This window comes from Protopterus annectens, chromosome 10.part0, assembly GCF_019279795.1.
Source record: "Protopterus annectens isolate FY-2018-M chromosome 10.part0, PAN1.0, whole genome shotgun sequence".
Lineage (NCBI taxonomy): Eukaryota > Metazoa > Chordata > Ceratodontiformes > Protopteridae > Protopterus > Protopterus annectens.
This window is the reverse complement of record NC_056744.1, coordinates 1,152,096,334-1,152,117,877: the sequence shown is the minus strand read 5'-3', so window position 1 is coordinate 1,152,117,877 and position 21,544 is coordinate 1,152,096,334. Positions and strand designations below refer to the sequence as shown.

The following is a 21,544-nucleotide window of genomic DNA, read 5'->3' as shown; positions in this document are numbered from 1 at the left end:
GTGGTTAGGGGTGTTTCGTAGGGAGGAGGGGAGTGAGTTCCATAACTTGGCTAGAGAGTATGATAGGAGAAGATAGCCGGGGGCTGGGAGGGTTTGAGGATTTGTAGGAGGTTTTTATTTTCAGATCGGAGTGAGTGGTTAGAAATATAGGGTGTTAAGGTGTTGGAGAGAGCAGAACAGATGCATGATTTATAAATGAGTTTATGGGCTGTGGAGAGCTCAAGCATGTTTAAGTAGTTAGGTAGATGTTCATAGTGTTTCACTGTTGCAGTCATTACTCTTGGGTTATCCTGCTGGCAGGCTACCTTCAGTCGGCCAGAATTCCAAAGTCTAGGTCCAGCATCTGTTGCTGTCGCCTCTTCCCTGATATCGGTGCGCCAGGGGTATAAAAGATGCAGCCGATGCCATTTTCTTCAGTCTTTCTTGCCGCGCAGTGCCCGAAGCAAAAGCAGTTCACAAGTGCCGGTCGGCCGACTCCTGAGATTTTCAAATCCGAATTTCGGAACTGAAGTCTTCCTTAAAGCTAAGTACCCCATTGGGGAAACTTTTTTCATGCTCCAGACCGATGTCAGAAAAAGTTAACAATTGTATTTCTTGTGGGAAGCAAATATCTCATAGGGATTTTCACTCTTACTGTATTCCTTGCCTAGGCCCTGGTCACAACATTGCTAGCTGTCAGTTTTGTGCTAGATTTAACCAACGCACTGTCAAGCGTCGGTTCAATTTTGCATTTCATTACTTTGGCCGAAGATTTAATTATGTAATGCCGTCAGACCAGCCGACAGCCGGAGTTTACTAAAACGCAAGGACAAGGAAAAGGATAGGCATCCGAGGTCCAAAGCCGACAACAAAGCCTCTGCTAGGCCAGTCGCCAGTTCGCCGGTTCTCAGTGAGGCACTTTCGCAGCCCCTGGTGCCCACTACCTCAGAGCCACAGGCCGTTTCAGACTCCCACGTGGAGCCGACTGGGCCTGTGGAAACTCAAGGTATTGGACACTCGGAAATCATTCCCTCAGATGGGTCCGGAGCCACTGAGCAGGCATAGGCTTCTGAGGGTGTCTTCTGACCTACACAACTATATATGAAGCCATCTTCAGCTTCAAAGACAAAGACTAAAGCAGCTCTAAAGACAAAGAAACAAGTACAGCATTCTCCTTCTCAGACTTCCATGCCTAAAAAACAGATGCTCAAAATGGCCGAAGATCTAATTAGTTTGATCAAGGGCTCCCATCCCCCTCCTGATAAGAGGCCTAGGCAAGAGACAGAGTACGATTCTTCTGATCAGGTTTCTATTTCCTCTGATTCCTCTTCTGAACAGGATTAGATTACTCCATTCTTTCCTATGAGGATTCTGATGCTGAAGAATCCATTCCTTCAGCCTCTCCTCCTGAGGATTATTCTTTTGGGGAAACCCTGCATACCATGAGGGAGCATTTCCACTGGGAGAGCCAAGATTATTCTGAATCTAAGAAAAGGCTCAGAGACTTTCTGCTACTTCCTCAGCACAGACCCCTTGCTGTTCCACCTGTTCTGGACATTGTAGATGATGTATTTTCAGAGTCCGGCTTATCCCCTGACTCTTTATCCCCTGCACCTGCTAAGCCAGACAGATAATACAGGGTCCCGGATTCTCTTAAATTCCTATATAAAAACCCTGCTGCTGACCCAGAAACTATATCTCAGGGTCCCAAAGGGGTTAAAGCTTCCACTGCAAAAAAACCCTGTCCCCTCTGATAGGGATTCTAGGGCTCTAGACAGATGGGGGGGGGGGGGAGTCTACACTTCTGCTACCCTGGCTGTAAGGGCTTTAAATTGTCAGTTTCATATGCTTAAATATTCTGAATCTAAGAAAAGGCTCAGAGACTTTCTGCTACTTCCTCAGCACAGACCCCTTGCTGTTCCACCTGTTCTGGACATTGTAGATGATGTATTTTCAGAGTCCGGCTTATCCCCTGACTCTTTATCCCCTGCACCTGCTAAGCCAGACAGATACTACAGGGTCCCGGATTCTCATAAATTCCTATATAAAAACCCTGCTGCTGACCCAGAAACTATATCTCAGGGTCCCAAAGGGGTTAAAGCTTCCACTGCAAAAAAACCCTGTCCCCTCTGATAGGGATTCTAGGGCTCTAGACAGATGGGGGGGGGGGGGAGTCTACACTTCTGCTACCCTGGCTGTAAGGGCTTTAAATTGTCAGTTTCATATGCTTAAATATCAGAAATATTTAATGTCACTGCTTAAACAGAAAATGTTGACAAATACTGAATGTTCAGACAACAAGGAATTGCAGGATTTATTGCATGCAGCTGAACAAGTGGCAAAGCGTACTTTGCAATGTGGTTTTGATTCACTGGAGGCCTCCTGCAGGGCCGCTGTTACAGGTTCTGTTATTAGTAGGCATGCTTGGTTAAAGGAACAGAGTCTGCCTGATCATGTTAAAGCAAAATTATTAGATGCACCATTACAGCATGACACTTTGTTTGGTACTAAAGCAGAAGAGATGTTGAAAAAATGGAGGATATAGCAAAATCCATGCAGACAGTCAAGGATTTCTTACAGGTACAGCCACCCAGGTTTAGCAGGAACTGGCCCTCTAAAAATTGGTCCTTTCCAGTGTCAGACAGACCACAAAGAGGCAGATACAGACGTCCCAGAGGCAGATCTCAGCCCCAAGGCTCATACAGGCCTAAACAATGGGGTGCTCCTACCTCCAAAAGCGGAGAAGACAAATCACAACCTTACAGGAAACCGTCTCAATGACTTTCCTCTACCAGGTCCAAGCACTTTTCATTTGGCAGCCCCCTTAGGGGGAAAACTAGCACTTTTTTCATCAAATTGGCAAATGGTTACCCAAGACAAGTGGGTCCTGAACAGTGTCCCAAGGCTACAGGTTCCATTTTCACACCCTACCAAGGTCAAAAGGTATGCCAGACCTGCCACACAATCAATGGGCAGAGGCACAAAAACAAATTACAGCCCTCATGGACATGAGGGCCAGTCAGCAAGTACCACAACAAGAGCAGGGGCAAGGATTGTACTCCAGACTCTTTCTAGTACCCAGAAAGGACAAAACCTGGAGACCAATACTGGACCTGTCTACACTAAATACGTTTCTGGAAGTTCCAAAATTCAAGATGTTGACTCTACAGCAGTTACTGCCCATGCTGGGCAAGAAGGCTTGGCTTGTAACTTTGGACCTAAAAGAGGCATACCTGCATGTCCCAATCAGACAATCTTGCAGAAGATACCTCAGATTCATAGCTGGCTCAATGCATTACCAATTCTCTGCACTGCCCTTTGGCTCATCTACTGCGCCCAGGGTCTTCACAAAATGCCTGGCACCAGTAATTGCGTTTTGCAGACAAAAATGAATTCATATATATCCCTACGTGGACGATAATTCAAGCAGAGAACAAAGACATTCTTCTGAAGCATCTGGCGTTTTGTAAAAAGATTACTAATTGGCCTAGGGTACACAGTAAATGAAAAGAAATCAAAACTAGTGCCCTCTCAAGAGATAATATTCCTGGGTGCAAGCTTAAATACAACTGGCCAGATGGCTTATCTCACGCCAGACAAACAAAAGCAACTGACTACTTACTTCAAGAAATTGGCAACAAAAACCCACTTATCTGCAAGGAAAATCCTGCAGGCCTTGGGTTTCATGGCATCTTGCATTCTACTAATTCCATATGCCAGACTGCATATGAGGAAACTACAATGGTATCTAAAAAGTGTTTGGACTCAGCATTGCCGCAGCCTGGAGACAGTAATTGCACTCATTCCCTGCCTGCAACAGGAGTTTCGATGGTGGGCAGAAGCCTGTCACCACAACAAGGGTCTGCCATTCACATTACCCACAGCCAGACAGACACTGACAACGGATGCATCAGATTATGCCTGGGGGGCCCATATGGCAGGAAAATGTATTCGGGGCACATGGCCTGCACACCAGATGCATCTTCACATCAATCAAAAAGAGATGCTAGCTGTTCAAAATGCCCTGACAGCTTTCAAGGACCTGCTTCATTCAGGACAGTTACTGATAGACAGACAGCACTACAGTCATGTGGTGCATAAACAAGCAGGGAGGTACACAATCCTACCCCCTCTGCAGACAAGCAATAACCTTATGGGACACAGCATTGACTTTTCAAGTTCACCTGCAAGCACAATTCCTGCCAGGAAAAACAAATACTCTGGCAGACGAACTAAGCAGAAACCTCATGGATCCCCACGAATGGAAACTGGATCCACAAGTCTTCAGCATGATAATAAGGAAATGGTGATGCCCAGACATAGATCTATTTGCCTCCCCTCACAACTGCCACTTGCAGATTTTGCACAAGGATTTATCATAAGCAAGCATGGAAAGTGGACGCCCTATCCTTCATCTGGAAAAATCTAATGGTATATGCTTTTCCCCCACTGCCTCTTCTTCCCAGGGTACTCCTAAAGGTCAGACAAGAGAAGCCAAAAATGATACTGATTGCACCCGACTGGCCACGCCAGCACTGGTACCAATCCTAAAGAGCTTGTCTCAAGGTCCAGCATGGATATTGCCTCATACTTCTCACTTACTGACCCAACAAAACAATCGGATCCTGCACAGCCAACTCAGGACCTTAAATGTGGCAGCATGGCGGATAATGTAGCCATTCAGAACACTCCTCTTTCAAAAGCTGTTATGGATGTTATCTTGGAGGCCAGGAGGCCCAGTACCAGAAAGTCTTATGCAGAAAAATGGAAGAGATTCTGTGCTTGGAACCAGGAACAAGGCAGTGACACGTGTGTACCAAATATCCATCAGATTTTACAATACCTAACTGAGATGCTGAACAAAGGCCTTTCTTTCTCATCAATTAAGATTCATGCCTCTGCCATTTCAGCCCATTACAATACGGAACCACCTATCTTTTCTCATCCTTTAATAAGGCAGTACCTCAGAGGGGCAAAAAACATTAGACCTCCAAGGAGAGCACCAGTTCCAGCCTGGGACCTCAATTATGTTTTGGAAAAACTCACACTGCCTCCTTTCGAGCCAGCATCAACAGCAGATATAAAATTCTTATCCTGAAAAACGGCTCTGCTCCTAGCAATAACCTCTGCAAGGCGAGTCTCGGAGTTACAAGCACTCATGGCTGTGGAACCTTTCATCATTTTTCATCCAGACAGGGTTTCTCTGAGGACAAAACCCTACATTTATGCCTAAGGTGGTGTCCAGTGTGGCCCTTAACCAAACCATTCACTTGCCTACCTTTTTATCTTAATCCACAGAACAAGGGTGAGAAAATTCTGCATTCTTTGGACATACACAGGCAGTTACGCTTCCACTTGGACAGAACTAAAGCTTTCAGAAAAACTGAGCAACTTTGTGTCATATGCTGCAGGATCACAAGGAAAGGCCATCTCAAAACAGACTATTTCTAAATGGATAGGCCATTGCATCCATTTCTGCTATTTTCAACATGGCAAATCAGTGCCTAAGGGCATTAGGTCTCATTCCACCAGAGCAGCAGCCACTTCACCAGCCTTCCTCAGAGGAGTACCAACCAAAGATATCTTAGAGGCTGCAACTTGGAGTTCAGTGCACACCTTCACAAAGCACTACCACTTACCTCTTTACTCTAAATCCAGAGCAGGCTTTGCCACTGCAGTTCTGCAGGGCCTCATAGCCTCTTTTAACCCTATTTAGCCCAGCCGCCCTTCCTCAGCTTTGGGATTCAACCCAAGAGTAATGATTGCAACAGTGAAACACGATGAACATAGTACAGTTGTGTTCCTACCATAAATGTAGATGTTAAAGTGTATTCACTGTTGCAGTCCAGGTTACCCACCCACCCACCACCCCCCTTTACTTTGCTGGGACTTATCTGCACTTCTCTATCCTATACAACCTATTTGGTGTATTTGCTTGTAGATGAAGGAAATGTTATTTTTGTGCATGCATTTTTATTGGCATATTTTTCAGCCTGCCAGTTTGGGGGCACCTGACATCTGGGGCAAGAAAAACTGAAGAAAATTGTGTCTGCTGCATCTTTTATACCCCTAGCGCACTGACGTCAGGGAAGAGGCGACAGCAACCAATGCCGGACCTAGACTTTGGAATTCTGGCCGACTGAGGGTAGCCTGCCAGCAGGATAACCCAAGAGTAATGACTGCAACAGTGAATACACTCTAACATCTACATTTATGGTAGGTACACAACTGTACTTTCTAGCCATTGAAGAGATTGAAGGGAGAGACAGTGATGGGAAGAATTTTTGGTGTTAGTAACGGATTTGCTGATTTTGTTGTAGCAGGATTCTAATTTGGAGTGTAGGCCAAGTTGGAGGATGGTGAGCAGCAATGGGGCACCGTATATGAGAGAGGGGCGAAGATAGGTGGAAGCTAAGGTCTTTCTAGTAGAGGTAGTGAATGTCCCTGTACAGGAGACCTAGTTTTTTTGATGACTGTTTGAATATGGATGTTGAATTTTAGATGCTCATCAATGGTGACACCAAGCAACTTAGTGTGAGATACTTCGTCGATCGGGGTATTGTTCTGGCTTTTGTCCCTTCTTGGGCCTGATATTAAACTAGCTCCTGCTGGATACTGTAGCTGTTTTTCCAGGGGAGTGTTTTTTTAGCATATTGTGTTTCTTGCCATTCATACTATGTGGGAAAGAAAGAACATAGTTTAAAGCAGAGAGCTATACAGAATTAATCATAGAAAACAATACAATGCTTGATAGAAACAAAGCCAGGTATGTAAAGGGGCTGATTTTAGATTTTGGGTGTTGGAGCAGGTTATATACTATGAAAGAGGGGGTGCCTGGGGGTTAAAACTGGAATACTGTAAGTTGAGGTGGCTATTGCATTTACATGCAGGAGTACCACCAGGTTTAAACTATTATTTATCCATTACTCCAGCCTTCAAGGTGAAAGTGTGAGAAATAGGTTAAAATGTGTTTTATATGTTTTATTTTCAGTGGAGTTACACATATATTGTTTCAAATGTGTTTTTTTTTTTCATATGTATTTATTGGCAACATATTCAACCCAAATGTTTTTACATGTGATATTTCACAATTTTATCCTGTGTATTTTAACTTATTTTACTTTGCTGTTACCCTGTGTAACATACCTTGTCTTACTGTCCTTTTATCTTGTCCCTTTTAAGACTGCAATTGTAATTTATCAGGAGAATTTTTTACTATAAATAGGGTTGTTTTTAGTCTTATTTAAGAGAGATTGTCAGTGGATATTGTTAGGGCGGCCACGGTGGTGCAGTGGTTAGCATTGTCGCCTCACAGCAAGAGGTTCTCCGGTTCGATTCTCGGCTGGGGCACTTTCTGTGCGGAGTCTGCATGTCCTCTCTGTGGTCGCGTGGGTGTCCTCCGGGTGCTCCGGTTTCCTCCCACATCCCAAAGACATGCAGGTGGATTGAACACTCTAAACTGGCCCTAGGTGTGAGTGCGTGTGTGTGTGCCTTCTGTGGAAGGTTGGGCGCCGGGCTGGCAACTCAACACTGTAAAACTCCACTGCCAATCATGAGCGGACAGTTGATCTGCTGTGGCGACCCCTAACCGGGAAAAGCCGAAAGAAGAAGAAGTAGTCAGTGGATATTGTTATTCTGGTGTAGGAGACGAAAGAGCTTAATCAATAAACTTTATATATGAATTTTGCTCGTCCTGGTGTTTGCTTTGGTGTTTAGTACAGCTGTTTGCTGGACTTGCTCATTTTTTTTTGTTTTGGAGTACTATATGACACAAAAAGAATGGTTGACATCAGTTTAATATTATTGACAGTTCTTGCATTTTATCCAAGAAGATTGTAGACAATGATAAATCCTTGCAGCATTCAGTAGTACTGAAAGAATTAAATGGCATCAGCTAAGGAAACAGCTAAATATAAAGCAGTGAGTGGGCAGAGACCTGCACACTAAAGAAATTATTTTGTAAATTACGTCCTGAGGGTCACAGAGTAAATTTGTATAGTTCACCAGTTAAGATTAATTATATAAAGGTGCAGAAATGCAAAACAAGTTGAAATATTAATACAGTGTCAGATTACTACTTTAGCTTCATTTGAGGTTATGACAGGGAATAACAATGCCACTGAGGCAAATATCTTAACCGTAGGTTCATAGGTAAGTACTAGGCTATCTGCCCGAAGGCATTTATAAGCCTAGCTGGAATGTGTTGGCTTTCACCGCCCCCTTAGATTAGTTCCCTGTGCCTCTGTCCAGCAGAGCCATTGAAGTGATCCCTGGGGTAAACTTGGTTTCGCATCCACTCGTCAAGGTTTCTCTTGAAGAGGGTTAGCGAGGAGCTCTGCCTAATGTAGATTGGAATCTTGTTCCAGAGCATGGGAAGTCTCTGGGACAGGAATCTATCCCTCCAGCATGCCCTATTTATTGTTGTGGTGAGGTTTAGATCCCTGGAGCGTGCGTCTCGAGGGGATATGGTTTTCTTTAGGTGGAGCATGTCCATCAATTCTGGGTTGGACATGGCCTTGTATGTCGGGCAGAGATCACATATGAGTAGGCGGTATGCCACCAAGTACAGCTGGAGTTTCTTCAGTCGAGCTGCATAGGGCATCTGCTTGAGGCCAGTGATCCTCTTGGTGAAGTACTTCTGTGGTGTTTCCAGTTGTTGCAGGTGTCTTGTAAGGTACATCCCAAATGGGGCATTGTACTGTATGATGGGTTGGACGAGTGATGCGTAGAGGGGCCCAGTGACCTCTTTCGATCTGGATGCAAACCCTTTTGTGATTAGGTGGGCCACATAGAAGGATTTTCTAACCACTTTGGCAATGTGATTATCAAAGGAGAGAGGTTACTGTCTACTTGGGTCCCCAGATCCCTTATTACATCTTCCATGTTTAGGGGGCTACCACCTATGTGATAGTTTGTGGGTACTTTGTTTTTTCCAAAGGGGATGACTATGCACTTTTTGGCATTTAGCCTGAGGCCATGGTTCTGACACCAGGTATCTGTCCCAGTGAGACCCTTTTGGAGGATGTCTTTGTCAGCCGGAGAGTCAACTATAGCCCCTATTTTGCAGTCGTCTGCGAACTTGGTCAGCCGTAGTCCTCCTGTGCTTGCCTGTACCTCTGAGAAGTATATGCCGAACAGGAGGGATCCTAGGACTGAGCCCTGGGGAATGCCACTTGTAACCGGTTTAGAGTCAGACCTAGCTCCTGCAACTCTTACCATGTGGGTTCTGTCCGTGAACCAGTTGGCAACCCATTGCATGACGTAGGGGTTTGTTCAGGCTGGTGAGCTTATCTATAGTACTTGATTGGGGAATGCTGTCGAAGGACTTTCCGAGGTCTAGGTAGGCTGTGTGGACCACCTTTACCTCGTCTATAGCCTTGGTAACTGTCTCAAAAAAGTCCACCAGGTTTAGGAGGCATGATCTGCCCCTAACAAAGCCAAACTGTGTAGGGTCCAGTGTTTGGAGGTTCCAAATGTCACTGTTAATGAGATCCATGATGATGCGCTCCATAGCTTTGCAGACCAAGCTAGTCAGGCTTATAGGGTGATAGTTCCCGGGGTCTGTTGTGGCTCCACCTTTGTGGAGCGGAATAACCATTGCTGTGCGCCACTCTTTGGGCACGTAGCCTGTGGAGAGGCTGGGTTTAAATAGTGTGTTTAGGTGATGGGTTAGTTCATCTTTGAGCTCGTGTAGGACCCAGCCTGGGCCACCGTCCAGTCCCATTAATGCTGTGTTTTTGGCTTTGGAGAGGACTGTTTTAACCTGAGTGTCTGTGATTTCAGGGGCACTACATTTTTTCTGGTATAGTTATGGGCCCTTTTGGGGGTGAGAGGGGGGTGAAGTTTGAACTGAACCTGTCTGCCAGGATGTTGGCTATATTGGTCGGTTCAGTGTATTTTATGCCATTCTGCACTAACTCCGAACAGATCTGAGAATTGCCACTTAGATTCTTGAAATAGCTAAATAATGCCTTGCGGTTATCTTTGGAGTCCATGGCAATTTTTCTTTCGAAGCTAGCCGTGGATGATTTTATGAGGGAACGTAGTTTCTTGCTGATACTGATCAGGGATGTCTTCCCTTCTTGGGATTTTACTCTCTTCTGTACTAGTTTCCTCCTCCTATTGTATAGCTTGTTTATGGCAGGGGTCCACCAGACTGGTTTCCTTTTCTTGGAGGAGTGAGTCTTGGTTTTGTTTGGGATAGCACGATCCATGCATTCTTGTAGGTGCCCGTCGAGTGCATTAGTAAAGGATTTAGCAGCTTGGACAGCGTTATCCTTTAGCATGGGGGCTTTGAAACTTCCCACCTCGGTCTTAAGTAATGTGAAGTTTGCTTTTGAAAAGTTTTTCACGGTGGTTTCTTTGACCGGGTGTGGTGGTGGAGTGTGGATATCCAGAGTTATTAGTTTATGGTCAGATCTAAACGAGGGGTTGACATCTGGTGTGGAGCACTGGTCACCCATGTTGGTGATGACCAGGTCCAATATGTTGTCACCTCTGGTGGGGGTGTTGACCAGTTGATCCAGGGCGTTTGAGTTTATAAATTCTAGGAAATGTTGGGCAAGGGAGTTTGTACTTGAGTAGTTCTCCCAGTTAATGTTTGGGTAATTGAAATCACCCAATATCAGGGTGTTTGGTTGGGCCTTTATGTTTCCCGGTGTTTCCAGGAATGTGGAGTGGGGGTCCTGGTACATGGTGGGTGATCTGTAGCAAGCTGTAATTTGGATAACAGTTTTGCCCATTGTTAGTTGCACGTGGATGATCTCTGAAGCATCGTGCTGTGCCACTAACCTGGAGGTAAGGGTATCCTTGATGAATATGGATACTCCCCCACTTTTTGTATTTCGTTCCGGGTTTTGTGGCCGAAATGTATGGTATGCGTTGTAGCCTGGTAGTGCTGGGGTGCTCTCTGGAGCCTTAAACCAGGTTTCTGTTACTGCACATATATCGATTTTCTCCATACTGAGGAGTGCCTCGAGTGTGTGCATTTTGAGGTTTAGACTTCTGGCACTGAGTAGCATTACCCTCAGTTTTTTGTTGTTTGTGCTATTTACGGCTATTTATGCCATCCTCCCTCAAATTAAGTCTTCAGGAAGAATTTATAACTGCTCAGATGACTCAATGAAATCGGATTAATGGTGAAATTATTTTCACATTCTTTGACCAAAGAAACTGGTGGTATGTCAAATAAGCAGTAACTAACTGCCTTGGGGCATTATAAGGCCCAATGCTGCAACTAACAGAGACAGAGGTAGGGGGGTAGTCTCTCGCACATGCACAGAAACTCATACATACAGTAATACATATGCAGAGGTACAGAGAGATTTTTGTCTCACACATATGCACACGTGTGCACATGCCCAGAAGTTACAGCCTCTGGACTGTCTACACCTTGGATGTCTCAAGATAAAATAATGAAAGAAATACCTACAGTACAACATAATGCATCTCCTCTTCCCTTCCACCCTGCATATTTTTGCCCAGTCACGTGGAAAAAAAGTTTGATTTTCATACTTTTTATTGATCAGAAAAAGCATGTTGCTAAACCTGTTGCTGTATTAAATTTTTAAGTGAATTTGGATAATAAAGTTTTTCCTGTTTTTATGTGCACATCACCCTACTGTTGGCTTTGTCCAGAATTCCTAAGTAAAGAAATTAAGAAGTACAGAGATACCAGACATGCATGCCCTTTTAATGAAGTTAATTTAACTGCATTAGTTTTATTTTTTTCCCCATGGTCACTAAATGCTGCTTTTCAGGTGAGCGCAAAACAGGAATGAAAGCTCCTTGTAGCTGCTGTTAGGGTTAGTTTTATCATTCTTCCATTTTTTTTTCTATTGACATACACTAAACAGTTACATTAGGTGAGAGAAAACAGCATGGCAGCCAATCCATTTTTTTTCCTCTGTGTGCTTCATAGTGGTATAATATGCTGCCTTGAACCTGCCAACTATATTGGACTGCTCTTGTACCCTGTTGTGCAACATTTTTCTCCACTAGGGTATCGTAGATGAGTTCTGCCCATTTTCTAACCTCACTTATTTCTTTGAACATAATGAGCGTTTGTTCTTTTTTGGGGGGATTTTCCCACCCACCCTTTTTGCATTTACAGTTCTGAACTTAACTCCTTCTGGGATATGTCTGCTCACTTGCTTAAAAGGGAAATTAAGAAAAGTCTGGTTTTGTATGAATATTTGATGAAGCCTCAATTGTGGATTTATTATATCTAGGAAGGAAAACGAGATTTCTCTTTTTTATTTATTTTTAGTTCTAAAAGTTTCTACAGTAGCAGTATGTGCAGACCAAATATGTATTTTGAGTTTATGCCATGTAAATGCTACATCTGTTTGATAATCCCCAATATCTCTTTTCTATTTTTTAATGTTTCTAAATTCCAGTACCATATTTCTTCCACATTAGCCTTTGATAGTTTGTAAACAGTCCTTCAAATAGTACATCATTGGCAAATTATTGTACTTGGTCTAATGCAACAATGATATGACATGTCTATTTTATGTGATGCACTGAATATTTTGAGCTGTAGGATTAGGGTTCTGTTATAACTACTGATGGCGTTGTCAGTCTTCACAAAACTCCTTATGCATACAGAATAGGCTTATCCGCATATGTGTACAATATGTATTTGTATATATGATACATATATATATATATCTATATATATGTTGTGTGTCGTGTGTGTGTGTGTGTGTATATATATATATATATATATATATATATATATATATATATATAAATATATATATGTTTTGTACACAATGGCTGCTCATTACTATTCAAAAATGAGCATGCTGACTGGGCAGCCCACCAGTATGGGTGTTGTAAATTGAGCATATACCAATAGAAAAAAGTCTGCCCACTGATGTACCATTGAGTGGCCATACTTTCTATTGGTATATGCTGGGGGACAGCAAAAATATGAGAAAAATCAGGTATGTTCTGCAAAACTAACGAAACAGAAAGGTACTTGACTTTCCTTGTATTTCTCTGCTCTGTCTTGTGAAATCCTGACTTTTTTACAGCAATCCTGCACTGGACTGATGTACTTTGCAAGTTCCATATGCCTGCAAATTATATTAGTAAACAAAGAAAAAGACTGAAGTGCCATTATACAAAGACATTATTTAAGGAAAGTAAGAGATTTCTTTCTTAAACAATGTCATTGTTTAAAAGTAATAATTCACTCCTGTTTGTGGGTGGATTAAGATTTACCCACTGTTGGTTTTGTTTAATCACTTTGGTTTTGCCCTTGTGGTCAAACCACACCAAATTTGGGCAAATCCTGATATATTTAGCCACAGTTGTGGATTATTGCTTAAATATATATGGGTTCCCTCCCAAAGGTAGTATGTGCATTTGGTCAACAGCTGTTTAGTTGTCTGTTTATGCAGGTGTGTGTGTCTATATATATATATATATATATATATATATATATATATATATATATATATGTACGTTGTATGCATGTGTGTGTGTGTATATGTATAGATATATAGATATATATATATAGATATATATATATATATAGATATATAGATATATAGATATATATATATATATATATATATATATATATATATAGATATATATATATATATATATATATATATAGATATAGATAGGTATAGATAGATATACGTCAAAATATATCTGTGTGTGTGTGTTTAATGGGTCTACTTTGTATTATCGAAATGTCACTTACCTGAAAATCACATCCACGAAACGACTTTGCTGAAAACTTTTACCGGAAGCCCAAATCACCAGTTACGCTGGAGAAACTAACCACTTGGGCACCACACTAAAAAAACTAATGTAAGCAAATCAAACCCACCCAAGTGGGGGGTTTCGACCCCACATCCCCCAACTAAATATACCCAACTCCAAGATCTCAGTATAGTGGGAAAAGGGCAAAGATCACCATGATGACAAAGTGGTTAGTTTCCCCAGAATAAAACTCCAGTAATCTGGGTTTTCGTTAAAATAAAATTTTCGGTGAAGTTGTGTCATGGATGTGACATATATGTACGTATGTGTGTGTGTATATATATATATATATATATATATATATATATCTATATGTGTGTGTGTATATATATATATATATATATATATATATATATATATATATATATATATATATATATATGTGTGTGTGTGTGTATATATATATATATATATATATATATATGTATATATATATATATATATATATATATATATATATATATGTATATATATATATATATATATATATATATATATATGTATATATATATATATATATATATATATGTATATATATATATATATATATATATATATATATATATATATATATATATATATATATATATATATATGTATGTATATGGGTGGGTGGATGGGTGAGTGTCTAAAATGCATTAACATTTTCACTTGGTTAGCCACATGAGTGCAGATGTGTAGTTACACCTCTGCATTTGTGTGTGTTCTGCCCATGATGCCTAGAGTATGAATATGCAACAGCATTGCTCAACATGGACACAGACCCATCATTTAAAAAAAAAAAAGTTAAGCAAAACATGTTAATAACTGTTGCTGTTTATGCCACAAATTTGAGTTAAACTTGCACAGTTTGAGTACATGTAGCAAAAAACTTCCATATAGCGCACTTTGCTGTACTACAGAAATCCAATTAATCAAGAAAACTATTTTTGGCCATCTAGAGCATTTTGCTGTACTACAGAAATCCTATTACTCAAGTAAACTATTTTTGGCTTCCATCCCACTTTACCAGCGAAGTCCCGTCTTCTGTACTCGTATTATCCCCACTTCCTGTATGTTCACATTGTGGGATCATTTTTAATATTCTAAACTGTTTATTTAATCACATCGTTACAGGAAAAAGTTGTGCAGTTGATAAGGGGAGAACAGAGACATGAAATCAACCCAAAATGAGGAGGGGAAAACTGAACCCAACCAGGAGGTTCGTATTCTTCCTTGGCATAAATAAATATATTATGGTACTTAAATGCAGTGTAACCACCTCCATGGCGTCCTTCTACACAAACTCGGACCGATTTGCCTTGTCCATAATTATATTGCTGTATGCTGTTGTATACATATTGTGAGCTCTAGAAAGTTCCATCTGCTTGTGGTAGGTATTAAAAGTGCCAGCAACACTGTCTTACAATGGGTCCATCCTTTCTTATCGACATCAGTGAAGGGGATTAGCTATTCCAGGTAACTCAAGTTGGCAGCTGGACACTGACCAATAGCTTATTGTCCCAGGGCTGCTGGGCTTTAATGGTTAGCTTGGGTCCCTGGCATAGGTGGGAGTAGGCTGCATAAGTGGGAATAGGCTGGGTCCTCAATCCGTTTATCACCAACAAATACCCATGCCCATTTGGCAACATTAGTCAGCACCACCTGTTTTGAGGATACTGCGCACCACAGTATATGCTTATAGCTGTTGGTCTGTGCAACTCTTTCCCTATAGGGCAACATGTAGAAGCTGTTCTGCTGCCCATAGCTCGATTATTGGGTGAATTTGGGAGGTGGTAGGAACCTCAGAGAGAACATGCAAACTCCAAACAGGGAAAATCGAACCTTGAACCTTGTGTCTGTGGGTGGGGCATGAACCATTATGCCAGCTAGTCTCCTACGTTTCCCTTACATTCCTTGAATTTTCCTGACAACAGATATTTCTCTGAGAAACCTGATGTTCCTGCTCATAAAATATATACATGTTCATTCAGTGTTTTAATTGAGGAATTCAAGTCACTATATAGACGTTGGATATTGAACATGTCTGACCCATTAAGCATTTTGACTGAAAGTAATTTGGAATAGTTCTTTATTGTTTGTATGGAAAAACTTTGCTTCCACTTTTGAAATTTCCTTTGTCAGCTTTGTCTATTAAATTTTGGGTACCCCTTCACTTAAAAGGAAAGGTAATTAAAATCTCCCATGATATTTTTCGTAGCAAGCATTACATACATTAATTTAGACCTACTGACTCGAACATTACATAAATTTCTTCTTAAATTTAGGATCCTTCATCTGTAAAATGAAAATTGTTATAGAAAATCAATTTTAAATATAAGCCTGAATTAGTCTGATAGTGAGTTCCATATAACTTCAGACTCTTAAACATGGAAAATGGCTGCATGAATCTGCAGACTAATATTGTAGGTGGGGAAAAAGTTTTAGGCAAACAAGTCTTTTCATTGGGTAAAAGCAGAAAATGTGTTGAACGTAGTTTGAAATAACACAACAAAATGCAAGACTTTCAAAGTATTTTACATTGTTTACCACACTTCTGTAACAAACTAAAGTATTTAGCCTTGATGTGGTCCTGTATGGATTTTTTCTTTAAATCATTTTCTTTTACTTTACCAGTAATTGGAGTTTTAATTTAAAAACTGAGAAGGAACAGCAGAAATCTCACACTGCTAACTATTCATTAGACTTTGTCACTTCTTGGTCACCGTTGATATTAGACTTCCAACAACTTGTGATTGCAAGGAAGGAACATTGTATTTTTCCCATTCTCCTCTGGGAGTCCGGTCCCTGTGTTCAGAATATTAGAGTACCCCATCCTCTGTATGTCTGTATAGGAGAGCTATGTGTTGAAGGTGTGATGCTACCTCCTTTGCCAGACCTTCAGAAGCCAGGGCTATATACCGGGTCCCAGTCTTAACAGGTGTAGATGGATGGATGCCCCTGTAGCAGTGAACTGGTTGGTTTCTAGTTTGTGGTTTGGTATATTTAGTGACTTTAATACTCTGGATGTTGGTGACTCCCATCCCTGTAGGGCTTTTTAAGATGGTTGAGGTTTCCTGTTCTGTAGCATTGGTTTGTGGTGGCCCCATCAGCATCCACACACATTGGTCAGAATAGATAGCCATTGTGAATAACTGTTTGTGTGCGTGTGTGTGTGTGCGGGTGCTTGCTGGTTTCATTGAGCATCATTGACTAAAATGTTGAAGTATGGTAGCTTTCAGGGATGAGGTGGGAAGTCGACATGGTATCAAGAATACGCCTTTGTTGTAATTTGTTTATTTCTGTATTTTCATCTTGATTCAACTATGTTACTGTCCAGCTACAAATGCAGCATATACCAGGTAATAAACCATTAGGAAGTAGGCCCAGAGGACAACAAAACCTCACTGGGCAGTGGGAATTTCAAAGGGGTGTATTAATATACAGGGAGAATACCACTAAAAATTAAGATGCTGTGAGGAAACTCTTTCCTTGAAGCTGCCATTTTTTTTTTTTTTTTTTTTTTTTTTTTTTTTTTAACTGTCTCACTCCCCTTTGTGAAATAACTGACTCAAGCATGAGGCTTGATATTTTAAAAGCTTGAAGAAATCTTAGGGTATAAAAAATATTAATGTTTGTGTGTTTAAGTACACTGTTTAAATGTTCATTTGCTGTGTAAGTTTAATATTCTGCAACAACAGCCTCATATACAGCACCAGCTTTCGTTATGCAGAAAGCAAAAGTATAAAAGAATGACTAATAATAATATGTTGGAGTAATAAAACAAATGCAAACAGCTTATCAAGAAACCCATTTTCTTAACACAATTATGTCCTCCAGGATGAGAATAATAGGAAATAATGGACCTTCCAAGACTTGGGGAGCCCCTCCTCATGCAACGTCAAGGCGAAAGCATTCCTGCCTGGTTTGTTATTTTTCTGTAATGCCTACCATGTCAGGTATTTATTGCTTGCTTGTCCTCCTTAGTCATCTTATTTTCCTGCCCTAATTGAGTAGGAGCATACTCCAGTTGTTATTAAAGAAAATGCTGGTATTGATAAGTCTGTTCCCATCTTTTGCACTAAATTCATGGCAGACGTATGTAACCCCTGTGTCTTTTTTTTTTTTTTTTTTGCTTCTGAAGGGCAATGAGAGTCAGAACCAGACTGTGCGAACATTGTTCTTGGAGATTATTCGAGCCAAGAAACCCCTCATCCTACACAATGGACTGATTGATGTGGCTTTCTTGTATCAGTGTTTCTATGCTCACCTTCCTGACCGGCTGTCCACCTTCACCACAGACCTTTCAGAAATGTTCCCAACTGGAATCTATGACACGAAATATGCTGCAGAAGTTGAAGTTCGGTTTATTGCCTCCTATCTGGAATATGCTTATAAAAAATGGTAAGACACTTGGCTATGGACATGTATTTTGATTGAAGTAAAGTAAATCCATGATGACTGAAAATGAAGCAGACCTAAATATTAGTTTTTGTAATTATCATCTTGCCTTTCTGTCCAGTGACCCAGCCTTGTTTCCTAGATTGAAGATCTGTAAAAAATGTGTGCTTGTGGTTACAAACTGTAGCATTCAGTCATTGTAATCCTTTGACAACTTAATTTCCGTCTTGATTGCATGCTTGCATGGTTTCCGCGGTGGTGCAGCGGTACCGTTTTTGCCTCACAGCAAGAGGTTCTCCCGTTCAATTCTCGGCTAGTGTGCGGTGAGTGCCTTCTGTGTGGAGTCTGCATGTCCTCCCCGTGGGTTGAGTGGCGTTCTGAAAGACATGCGTGAATGGGCGTGCCTTCGTTGAAGGTTGGGCGTCAAGCTGGCAACTTGGCACCGTGAAAATCTACTGCCAATCATTAGCAGACCGGAGTTCCTCTGTGGCGACCCCTAACCGGGAAAAGCCGAAAGACAACAACAGCGACATTGCATGCTTGCATGCTGCTGGGATTGCAGTGTTCATTACTTGTTTATGCTTAAGGCCACATCATTGCAACCAAGTTTGTTCTTGTTTCTCCTTGCAGTCGCCATTAGATCCTTTTTTTTGAAACCGCTATATTCATCGCATTATTGATTTGCAGCACGAGTTTGCATACATGAATAACAATGGAAGAAGAAATATCACATTAATACATTGTGTACATACATTTTGCATCATAATTCTGTTCTTTGCTGTTGTGCATTGGAACATGTATATTTACCTTGTAATTCATAATGACCTATGTATTTTAATAATCTGTTTGGACATTGTTTTGTATAAACTGTTCCCAAATGTAAGGTTTATTTTTTTGTGAAGGGTACCTCCTCCATCTTTTAATGTTCCCTTCTCTATTTCTTTTACATTCTTTGATGTTCAGAACTTCATTTACACCTGGTTTAATCCTTGAATCTGTTGTCCTTTTCATTCTTCCTCAATGTGTAGGTACTAATCCGATCCGCTGGTCTGACTTGACCACATATACCTTTCCTCGGATCCAAGTCTCGACCTCCTCATCTACCCATAATGCCCTACTCAAACCCCATTGCATTAGATCTCATTTGCCACCATCATGAACAGACACAGGATGTTTTTCATGTTTCACTGTTGCAGTCATCACCTGTGGGTTATCCCTGCTGTGGTAGCCCTCGGCCAGCCCAAATACCAGAGTCAACATTTTTCTGCGTTGGATGCTGTTGCTTGTTGACTGACGTCAGTTTATCATTGCTATAAAGCAAGGCAGCCGATGCCATTTCATCAGTCTTTCTTGCTGTGGAGCTCGTAGCAAAAGCAGATGTTAATCGAATTACACTTGGGTTATCCTGCCGTCAGGCGGTTCCCCAATCGGACTGAGTTCCAAAGTCTTGGTCCGGCGTCGGTTGCTGTCGCCTCCTCCCTGACGTCAATGCGACAGGGGTATACAAGATGCAGCCGACGCCATTTTCTTCAGTCTTTCTTGCCGCACGGTGCCCGAAGCAAAAGCAGTTTGCAAGTGCCGGTCGGCCGTCTCCTGAGATTTTCATTCCGAATCCAGAACCGAAGTCTTCTACAAAGCTAAGTACCCCATTGGGGAAACTTTTTCTTGCCTCAGACCGATGTCAGTAAAAGTTAATAACTGTACTTCTTGTGGAAAGCAAATACCTCATAAGGATTTCCATTCCTATTGTATCCCATGCCTAGGCCCTAACCACGACGTCACTGGTTGTCGGTTTTGTGCTAGGTTTAACAAGCACACTATTAAACGTCAGTTTGATTTTGCCCAACATTATTTTGGTAGAAAATTCAATTATACCATGCTGTCGGAACTTCTGACAACCGCAATACACGAAAAGCGCAAAGACAAGGATAGGCATCCGAGGCCCAAAACTGACGATGAAGTCTCTTCTAGGCCAGTCGCCGGTTCTCCGGTTTTCAGCGAGGCACCTTCGCAGCCCCTGACGACCGCTTCTATAGAACCTCAAGCCGCCTCTGACTTCCACGTTGGAGATGTCTGGGCCTTCGGATACACAAGTTCTTCAGCCTACCGAGACTAACCTTTCAGAGGGCTCCGGAGTAGCTGAGCAACCCACAGCTACAGAGGGTGTCTTCAGACCTACTCAGTTAAGCATTAAACCCTCAGCTAAGTCTAAGCCTCCTTTAAAGTCAAAGAAACAAATACAGCATTCTCCAGGACAGGCCTCCATGCCTAAGAAACAAATGCTCAAAATGGCCGAAGACCTAACCACTCTTTTCAGGGGGTCCCATCCCCCTCCTGATAAAAGGCCTAGACAGGATGCAGACTTATGACTCACCCGACCAGGTGTCCATCTCTTCTGATTCATCCTCAGACCTAGGATGCTCTTTACCCCCTTATGAGGATTCTGATGCTGAGGAATCAATACCATCAGCCTCACCGCCTGAGGACTACTCCTTTGGGGAAACCCTACACACCATGAGGGAGCATTTCCACTGGGAAGGCTAGGATTGTTCAGAATCCAAGAAAAGGCTCAGAGACTTCCACTTATTACCTCAACACAGACCCCTTGCTATTCCGCCAGTGTTAGATATTGTGGATGATGTGTATACTGAATCCCTGATTCCTTACCTCCAGCTCCTGTTAAACCCGACAGATACTACAGAGTCCCTGACTCTCATAAATGTCTGTATAAAAGCCCTGTAGCTGACCCTAAAACTATTTCTCAGGGACCCAAAGGAGTTTAGGCCTCATCAGCCAAGAATCCAGTTTCCTCTGACAGAGATTCCAGAGCATTAAAGAGATGGGGAAAGAAAGTATATACATCTGCAACTTTAGCAATGAGAGCCTTAAATTGCCAGTTTCACATGCTAAAATATCAGCAATTTTTACTGTCTCAGTTAAAACAAAAAATGCGTCCAGAATCAGATCCTCCTAATTTTAAAGAAATGCAGGATTTATTGCATGCAGCTGAACAAGTGGGAAAGCATACTTTGCAATGTGGTTTTGATTCTCTAGAGGCCTCCTGCAGAGCAGCAGTTACAGGCTCTGTCATTAGAAGACATGCTTGGTTAGAAGAACATACGTTACCAGATCATGTTAAAGCAAAATTATTGGATGCACCTTTGCAGCAGGATGTGTTATTTGGAGTTAAAGCAGAAGAGGTATTAAAGAAAATGGAGGATAAGGCAAAATCTATGCAAACTGTGAAGGATTTCTTACAGGTCCAGCCTCCTAGATTTAGCAGAAACTGGCCAACTAAGAATTGGTCCTTTCCAATTACAGACAGACCTCAATTGGCAAATGATCACCAAAGACAAATGGGTTCTCAACATTGTATTTCAAGGTTACAGGTTCCACTTTCACA

General features: G+C 41.7%; 1 protein-coding gene across 5 annotated transcripts in view; it reads left to right on the top strand.

Annotated features, from left to right (window-relative positions):
- The window catches only part of TOE1 (target of EGR1, exonuclease), a 416,060-nt gene that overhangs the window by 195,251 nt on the left and 199,265 nt on the right, over positions 1-21,544 (top strand). For all 5 annotated transcript variants that reach the window (XM_044085892.1, XM_044085889.1, XM_044085890.1 and 2 more), the window contains exon 6: positions 17,885-18,144. In XM_044085892.1, the coding sequence (XP_043941827.1) occupies positions 17,885-18,144 (260 nt within the window). The remainder of the gene's footprint in view (positions 1-17,884; positions 18,145-21,544) is intronic.